Here is a 9,582-nt window from a genome sequence, read left to right as displayed (position 1 = left end):
TGCATCCATCATCAAATATTCATATATCCATCTTAACTAGCCTGTCCCAAAGATCAGATTTTTTCATTCTTTTGTGATTGTCTCAAAATTATGATTTCATTGTAGAAGTAAAATATCTATCATTATAGCTTTGCCTAAGTTGTATCATTTCCCAGCTTAGTTGAAAAAGTCTATGATCAGTAAAGTATTAGGCCCTTCACATGCATTATCTCATTCTCATTTACTCCTCAAAATGGATGAGGTAGAGAATATTGTGAGGTAGGTATTGTTCACCGCATGGTGTAGACAAATGGAGAAGTTTACAGATGACAAGCTTGCCCCAGTTGCACAACTAGGGGTTTACAGTGGAGTGAGATTGCCAGAATTTGAATCTCTGTTCTGCCACTTCACAGCTGTGTGACCTGGGGCAAGTTAATTAGCCTCTCTGTGCCACATTTCCCTCTTCTGAAAAATGAGGATAACACAATGTAGGCAGAAATGGCAACATCTACTTAAACCTCGTGTTTCATGGGATTGATCATGGCTTACCACCTAGCAGGGTAGTAGCTCACAGGGGTGTTGTAAGCTTTTACACTGATTTATGGGAAATACTTCGAAGGATTCTGGCACATAACAAGTTCTCAGCAAATGTCAGTGGGGAAAGAAAAGATAGAATAGTCAGGAGCATCCCTGGCACGACTAATCTAGTGTCTTAACAACGGCAGAAACTCAGTACACATTGTGGATGGAGTAAGTGGGTGGGTGGTGCTGCAGTTTGTCCTTTGCACCACACCCCGCCATGTGGTAAGCCATGATCAATCCCAGGAAACACAAGGGTTTAAATAGATGTTGGCATTCCTGGCTTAAAAATGCATGCTGGCCTTATGTTTCTCTTGGACCCCTTTCTGCTACCCTAATTTCTCATTCTGGCTCCAACTCTCCCATCTTCTGTGATGTTATATTTAAATTTTAAATTATAATTTATTGTAGGGTACTTGGATATCATGAGTGATTTAAAGATGGTATTACTCTAAATCCACAGAATATTTTTAACTTCATAAAAACTGTTTCAGACCAGGCGCAGTGGCTCACACCTGTAATCCCAGCATTATGGGAGGCCAAGGCAGGTGGATCACCTGAGGTCAGGAGTTTGAGATCAGCCTGGTTAACATGGTGAAACCCTGTCTCTACTAAAAATACAAAAATTAGCTGGGCATGGTGGCAGGTGCCTGTAATCCCAGCTACTCAGGAGGCTGAGGCACGAAAACTGCTTGAACCTGGGAGGCGGAGGTTGCAGTGAGCCGAGATGGCACCACTGCACTCCAGCCTGGGCGAAAGAGCGAGACTCTGTCCCCCCATCCCACTCCCCAAAAAAAAAAGTTTCAGAATACCTTTCATGAGACTCGGTTTGCCTTTTGGATCCTCTTCCTCAACACCAGTTCCAGAAAAAAAAAAAAAAAGGAATTTGGGTACTCGAGGGATGGTGGAACCTATTTTCTTTTGAAAGAGTTCTTTCAAATCGGTTCCCTAGAGTTGAATTTTGACCAACAGCTGTCAGGTTTGGTATCCAAAGTAATGGAAATTCCTATATTGCTGCCATATCATTTCAGGAGAGGTCAAGGTCAAACAAACATTAAAGATCTCCCAGCTGTCAGTTATGCAGGTTATAACTGACGCCAGTCAGAACATCCCTGGCCAGACTCTGGGATTCCACATGGGAATCCTCGTGGTGTGGCGTGGTATAACATCAGCATACGGTCACTTCCCAGATGCAGAAATATTTCCACTGCAATGTGCAGCAGTCAGGATGACACAGTTGCTACCTTCATACTTTTTCAGAGCAGACTATTCACTGTGAACTCATGGCCACCAGTAAGAACAGCAGGGCATCTGTGCGGGAGTGCGGTGGCCCTAGTTTCCCGGGTGTACCAGAGATTCACTATGTGGTGTCTGGATGGCTGACTCATCCAGTTTCTCTACAATGAGGCAGTATAGGCAACATATTTTAGTCACTAATGAAACAGAGATGTGCTGCTGAGAGCAGAGGAGCTTTTCTACCAGGTGAGTACCCAGGAATATGAGAGAGCAGTTCTTCCTACACCCCACTCCCATTACCACAACAGCATCTGCAGTTTGGCCATGGACTCACCATTATTTGTAGAAGATCTGTATAAATAGCAAGCCTTAGCAAAAGGCAAGAAATTTCATCATGATCTAGGTCAATTATAATCATATAACAGCAAACACAAATATAGTGCTTAGAATGTACAAGGCACTGAAGAGCTTTGCATGTATTCATTTTGTCCTCAAAACAGCCCTGTGAGGTAGATACTATTTTTATCTTCATTTTACAGATGAAGAAACTGAGGCACAGGGATGTTCAGTGGCTTGCCTCAAAGTCACACAGCTAGTAAATGGCAGAGCCAGGACTTGGTTTTGGACAATCCAGCCCCACTCTCTGCTTTTATCAACTATGCTGTCTTTTAATTGTGAGCAAAAGGGAGTATGGTACATCCATTTTTAGTTAGATGTAAACTACATTAATATTACACAAATTTAAGGCAAGAAGTATTACTAGAGCTAAAGAGGGAGAACAATGAAAGGATCAATGTATCAAGCAGGCATACCATCCTACATATGTGCGTGCCTTATAACATAGCTGTAAGATAAAGTAAAGATTGACGGAATCAGGATACACAGATAAATCCACATAACAGCTGGAGGTTTTGACACACTCAATAAATGATGGAACAAGCAGATTAAAGAACCAGCAAGTACATAGAAGGTTTGAACAATACTCTGAACCAACTTAATTGACCTAATTGTCATTGATGGAACCCTGTCCCCAACAACTACAGAATGCGTATGTTAAAGTCCACATGGCACATCCATCAAAGTCAGTCATGTACTGGAACATACAACTAAGCCTCAGCATATTTCAAAAGATTGACATACAGACTGTGTTCTCTGACCACAGTGGAATTAATTCCAAAATCAATAGAAAAAGATAACTAGAGGCCGGGCGCGGTGGCTCACACCTGTAATCCCAGCACTTGGGGAGGCCGAGGCAGGTGGATCACCTGAGGTCAGGAATTTGAGACCAGGCTGGCCAACATGGAGAAGCCCCATCTCTACTAAAAAATACAAAAATTAACCAGGTGTGGTGGTGCATGCCTGTAATCCCAGCTACTCGGGAGGCTGAGGCAGTAGAATCTCTTGATCCTGGGAGGCGGAGGTTGCGGTGAGCCAAGATCACGCCATTGCACTCCAGCCTGGGCAACAAGAACAAAACTCCATCTCAAAAAATAATAATAATAAATAAAAAATAACTAGAAAATCCCCAAATGTATCAAAATTAATAATACAATTCTAAATAATCCAAGGTTCTAAGAAGAAATTGTAGTGGAAATTTGAAAAAAAAATTAATGGAATAATGATTAAGTTGAAACACACAAAAATTTGTGGAATACATCCAAAGCAATGCTTAGAGGGAGATTCATAGCTTTGAATATCAGAATAAAGTTTGAAAAGCCATAATTTAAGTTTTTATCTCAGGAAACTGAGAAGTCAGCAAATTAAACCCAAAGAAAGTAGAAGGAAATAAAGGTCTATGCTGAAATCAGTGAAATAGAAAACCAGGCCTATAATAAAGAAAATTAACAGAGCCAAAACTTGGTTCTTTGGAAAGATCAATCGCAATTAAGTATAAGAAGCACCCAACACATTTCCTTTGTCTCACTTCACCACTTCCCACATACTAAATTCTGAATTACGACATTGATTATCTTTAGACTGGGATTTTTAAAAGCCAGTCCTCTTCCCACAGAAACGCTTTATGCCACTATTCAGTATTAGTTTGTCAATTCCCTTTTTGACTTTGAGTCTCTGCAAATTCTTTCTAACTATTCTCCTGTCTCTGTTTGTTCCATGCTAAGCAGATGGCCCAGAAATTAGCCAAAAGCAGGAAGAAGGTGCAGTACAAACAACTTCATCAGCTTGGTGTTATGCCTGTTCTTTTCATTCGTTTCTGTTTTACCTTTTTATATTTTCGTGTTTTTGTTTTCTGCATCCAGCAAGTTTTTGTTCAGATTTCTTTTTGAACCGCCCCATAAGCCAGCATTTCTCAAAACTCAGTTGCCGAAGGTGGCCGTTTTCTGTTGCTCATTAGTCATTTCACTTCAGAGGAACGACAGGGAGCAGATTGGAGATGCTAAATGAATCGTATAGTAGTATGGAAGTTCCAACCATTCAGGAGCATCGATGTGGCAGGGACTTGAGTCTGTTCGATTGTAGTTATGCTTGATTTGTGGATTTGTCAGATTGCTGGATGCAAAAAAGAAAACTCGCTAATAACCACACATGTACAGAGTTAAGCCCTAAATGAACCAGACTGCGCTTTTTGGTTGTGGAGCTTCTAGGTGCTTATGAACTACTACTCCTGGGACGTTGAGGCATTGGGGCTCTTTCTTAATGGGGTGGCTTCAGGACTGCTTCGGTGTTGCTGGGGTGGTGTGTAAAATGTAAAGACCCTCTTACCAGAACTGCATCCAAATGGCTTCATTTGCAGCTGCTATGAACCTTGTCTTCCATCGGCTCAAGCAGAGGCAAATTCTAAGCGACTTCCCCAAGGTCTTTTGGTACGAGTTTTTTGCCCCATTTCTTCAATCTGTTGGGCTCCAAAACCCTTACAGAGAGCGCCACTTGCCATCATCGTTCAAAGAGTGAAATCTACTGCAGTGAGTTACTGCTTCTATAGGGGAGGAAGAAAAGGGGATTCTGCGTTTTTCCCTGTAACCTAAAGGTGCTAACTCTTGTCCATGTGTCCATCCTCTGTGTGGTACCTTCAGCTTTGGCAGTTTAAGCCTAGAGTCTGTATTGCTGTTCTGGTAACTGTGTCTTGGTGCCTGTGTGTGAGCTAACCTGACTCCTTCTGCATCTGGGTCAGGGCAGTGTGGTCAAACTTTCTCTTGGTGCATTTTTTCTTCTCAGGCTCCTGAAGGCGAATCTCAGCCAATGACTGAGGTGGATCTCTTCATTTCTACCCAGAGAATCAAAGTGCTGAACGCTGACACACAGGTATCAGCTGGCTTCCACCTTTCCCAGGGGGAAGCTTAGTGGCATCGTAACTCAGAGATGCATGTGTCGGTAGAGCGGCTGTCCCCAGATGCTGGGCCCCAGTGAGCTAGAAGGTGGTGTTCACAGTGCCTGCTGCTGGATGGGGTTTGGGATTGCTTTCTTAAAGCCCAAAAACGCCCCTAAGACATGGATGACGTTTAGCATTTTCAGAAATTTTAATCAGAGGATTCATTAATGTGGACACATTTGTCTTTTAAGAAATTGGGTTTAAAATCATTCATACACTCCTGCACACAAAAACAGAAACAGCCATGCCATTTTGATTTTTTTTTTTTTGTCTTTTTTTTTTTTTAACTTCCCCACAAGAGATTCTACTGTTTGGAATTTCTTATTTCTTTTCACCTGCCACAGATCATTTCCTGCTCTTGGTTAGCCAAGGGAAATGCCCTCAGGCCTGGGTTGGGATTCATTAATCCCTCACCATGGGCTTTGCAGTGAGCCGGGGAGCCCACCCTGCATGTGAACATACTTGACTGGCTATGGGGTGGCAGGTGCTCTCTTGGGTCATGGGGTGGCAGGCGCTCTCTTGGGTCATTAGATGCCAAGCTGGACTTACCTGCCCTCTCCTCCTACCTCCAGGAGACAATGATGGACCACCCTCTGAGGACCATTTCCTACATTGCGGACATTGGGAACATCGTTGTGCTGATGGCCCGCCGGCGGATGCCTCGTTCCAACTCCCAGGAGAACGTGGAAGCCTCCCACCCATCCCAGGATGGGAAAAGGCAGTACAAGATGATCTGCCACGTCTTCGAGTCTGAGGATGTAAGGGTTGCTTCCTTTGATCTCCTTCTGGGTTAGGTTCTCTTGACTTTTCAGAACCTGATTCAGTCTAATTCATCACACATGAAACATGTATTTACTGTGCACATACTGTGTGTCAGGCACTGTTCCAGCACTAGAGATACAAGTCTGAATAAAACAGACAGGGTACTCATCGCAAGGGCTGAAAGGAGACAGAAAATCAATAGGTAAATATACTTAATGTAAAATTGGGTAGTGGGGAGTGCATTCACAGACAAATAAAACAGGGTCAAGGGATGGAGGGACAGGGGCTATGTCAGGTAGGGTGATCAACAAAGCCCTCGCTTGAGGAGGTGACCTTGGAGCAGAGACCTGAATAAAGTGAGAATGAGGAAGGAGCAGATGTGAAGGCCCTGAGTCAGGGGCTAGCTGCGTTTCCCTTTGAGGAAGGGAAAGGAGGCCGAGTTATTAGAGACTTTGGGATGAGGTGAAGAGTAGGAAGAATTTGGCCCCCCTGTAGGGGTTTGAGCAGGTCTGCCCAAGCATGAGGGCATTTTGGGAGGACAGTTCTTTGTGGTCCAGGACCATCCTCTGGGCTACAGGAAAGTTAGCATCCCTGTCCCTCCCCAGCAGACAACAGCACTGCCCACCCCAGTCCTTAGGAAAACCAGCTCCTCTTCCTGGCGCAAAGTCAGTGATTCCTAAGCTCCATTTCTCTGGGTGATGTGGTCAACAGAGAAAATTTGTTTACAACAGAAGCCATTTTTTCATTTGGCCTGCTTTCAGGGTTGTAACCCAAGCTGCTAGTGAGGCCACCAGGCTGCAAACTGTATTAGCACCTGAGCTGCTCCTAGGTGCTCCCCTACTTCCCCTCGCCATCTGGGCCTCAGAAGCTGCCTCCCAGGGGAGGCCACAGCCCCATAGTAATCTTTAACAGCAGAAAACTCACCCACCGCCTGAGGACCGTTGCTTTTGACTGTGCTCATGTTTCCTCCTGACGCAGAGGAATAAGCTCTGTTTCTCGCATGGAGCACAGAGTCCTGATCTGTGAAGAGAAGATGGCGTCTTGTAGCCTTGGTTCCTTCAAAGAGGCCATTCTTCTCCAGTACAGCGTTCATCTAGCTGCAGAAATTGCCTTCCTCTCGGAAGTTAGGTGTCAGCAGCCATCCTGCCTTTTTCTCCAGGGAACCAGAGCTGTCGGGGCTGTGGGCACAGAGAGGAGATGCCGACACTTACTGTCACCATCCTTTACTGGTCTTGTTCTCTAGAAAGCAGCCACAGGACAAGGTCACTGGGAGGACAGAGAGCTTGAAATGCCTCTGCCTGCCATTCTCCCTACTGTTCCTGTAAAACTGAGGCCAACATGCAAACAGGGGGAAAATGAATTTTAGGAGGTTCTCAGAAAGTTCCAAAAGAGTGAAAAGTTGGACTTTTAAGCCTCCTGCGTCCTGCAGGCCAGTGAAAAGACAGAGTTACAAGGATCAAGGATCCCTGTGGGCCCCACCGCCACCTCCATCTGGCTGGAGCTCTTAGGGAGGGGTTTCTTCTCCTTGGGAAGGAGAAGAAAGGAAAGAATGGAGAAGCAAGAGGTAAGCAAGAGTGAACCTGGAACCTTACCCCTTTGCTTTCACTAGAGCAGGGCCAGAGTGTGCTGGCTCCAGAACTGGGCAAGCTGGGCTTGAGTCCTTCCTCATCCAAGCTGTGCAGCCAGTAAGCCTGAGGCTCCTCTTCTGCAGGACGATAGTGCCTCCCTCGCCAGGCTGCTGCGGCACTCTCATAGATACTGCAGTTAAAGCCTGATGTGTGGCACATGGCTAGTGGTCCATAAATCCCAGTAGCCAGTGCATTCACCAGGGGCATCCGCTAATGGTGATCGGGAAGTCGACTGGTCACATTCCCAGGTATATATTTTTCAGTTTGTCTACATGCACCTCTCTGATGCCGAAAGCAATGCCTTACTCCTTCCGGTTTTACAATAGGTAGACAGTGGTAGTTCTTGATGTGACTTGTAAAGTCACCAGATTCTCACAGTGAGAAAAGTTCAGTATTTCTTTTCCCATAGCCAGCCACATGGAAAGTTGCTGTTTTGCTGTTAATAAGGTGCTTTTACCAACATTTAGGAAAGGTGGGGAAAGAGGAGTGGAGGTTAGAATTGTGTTTTTAAAACACTGCTCTAGAGATGTTCTGGTTTGGCTTTGTTTTTCTGCCCATCAGAATTCACAGAGAAGCTGTCCAGTGTGGTGGGCAGGAGGATGGGCTCTGGATTCAGCCCCCAGCCCCTTCTCAGGAAGTGTGCAGTTTAACCCCTCAACCTCCATATCCTGGTCTACCCAATGGGGACACTAATACAGATCCATAGTTCCAAAGTCTAGAAAGCTCTGAGAAACTAAAGGGATTTTTGCAGTCAGGTGACTGATAAACCTGCCTTGCCTGCCGGGAGGCCATTTATAGGATTTGTTTAGCTTACCATGAATCTTACACATTTTGCCACAGAAATGTTACTGTGCTCTGTGTACTTCCCCAGACCCTAAGGGAGGTTATAGCACGATGTCCAGTATTTGCACCCTGCTACCTTTCTAAAATTGGAAAAGTTTTGAATTCTGAAACAGAGCCTCTCACATTCCAAGTGAAAGATTGTGGACCAGTCATACTAATAGCTGTCATAGAATTGATATGCAGATTCAGTGATGGTCCTTGTATGGCATTTACTTTTCATAACATATACCTTGTATAGCATTTACTGCAGCATAGCCACATGAGAAGTGTTCAGTTGCTCTTGGCTGTCTGGATTAATAATGTTGCTTAATTAATGCAGGGAAAAGCTATCAAAGCCCAGTGCAGAAGTCAGTGCCACCTCCTGTAAGCTGTGTGACCTTGAGAGGTTCCTTTGTGTCTCTGGGCCTCCATCTCCTCAACTGGAAAACACAGGGTTGGACCAGTCAGAGTTCTCAACTCTGTTAGATCCAACACTCCCTTTCTACAATAAATATTTTATTAATGACCCATTACTATCCTGAAATGAAATTCATAGCTAATATAACCTCCCCTATTGAAAAATCTTTCACAGAATAATCAAATTGTGGCCATAAATGTAATATAAAGGAAAGATAAGTGGAAAGCAAGCTAAAATAAAACCATATTACAATATATATTAATAAATGCTCTGGCGCAACCATTCTGAAAGGCATAATGAGGTAGTCAAGATGCTTATACCTACCTGATTAAGCTTGAATGTAGCAGAACACAGTGTGCAGTGGGATATCGTAAACACTTCCTAGTTGACATTTCAAATTGAGGGCTAAATAACATGTATGTGTCTACAAGCATGTGCAGAATCACCATGCACAACAGCACATGTGCAGGTTGATAGGTATGTGATTTATCAGCAGCACAGATACCACAACAGCACTGATGTTGATGATTTTTCGAAGTCATGAAGCTTCCTTCTGGTGAAGTACTGAATGAAGCAAAATAACATCTTCTCTCAATTCACACGGTATTATTCTTGAAATGTTCGATGTGTATTAGAGTCACACAAAGTCTTTGTGTTTATGTATAAATTGGAGTTGAATCCTGGACTCAGATAACTGTAAACAAGTATTGCATGCTCATGAATGTCCAGTGGGATCTGTGAAGATGATGCAGGGTATAGAATGACTCATCACTGTATCAAGCTGTTTTTTGCATGGCAGGATATTCAGCATCTCTGACTCCTGTCTGCTG

General features: G+C 44.1%; 1 protein-coding gene across 9 annotated transcripts in view; it reads left to right on the top strand.

Moving 5' to 3' along the window:
• The window catches only part of APBA1 (amyloid beta precursor protein binding family A member 1), a 226,085-nt gene that overhangs the window by 197,371 nt on the left and 19,132 nt on the right, over positions 1–9,582 (top strand). For 6 of the 9 annotated variants that reach the window (XM_045373135.2, XM_005581888.3, XM_065530671.1 and 3 more), the window contains 3 exons: positions 3,918–3,950; positions 4,969–5,055; positions 5,695–5,880. In XM_045373135.2, coding sequence (XP_045229070.1) covers positions 3,918–3,950; positions 4,969–5,055; positions 5,695–5,880 — 306 coding nt within the window. The remainder of the gene's footprint in view (positions 1–3,917; positions 3,951–4,968; positions 5,056–5,694; positions 5,881–9,582) is intronic. The other 3 variants (XM_005581889.4, XM_074017622.1, XM_074017624.1) reach the window with 1 other exon arrangement.

Source organism: Macaca fascicularis, chromosome 15, assembly GCF_037993035.2.
Source record: "Macaca fascicularis isolate 582-1 chromosome 15, T2T-MFA8v1.1".
Lineage (NCBI taxonomy): Eukaryota > Metazoa > Chordata > Mammalia > Primates > Cercopithecidae > Macaca > Macaca fascicularis.
The sequence above is the reverse complement of the archived record's forward strand: the minus strand, read 5'-3'. Positions and strand labels throughout refer to the sequence as shown.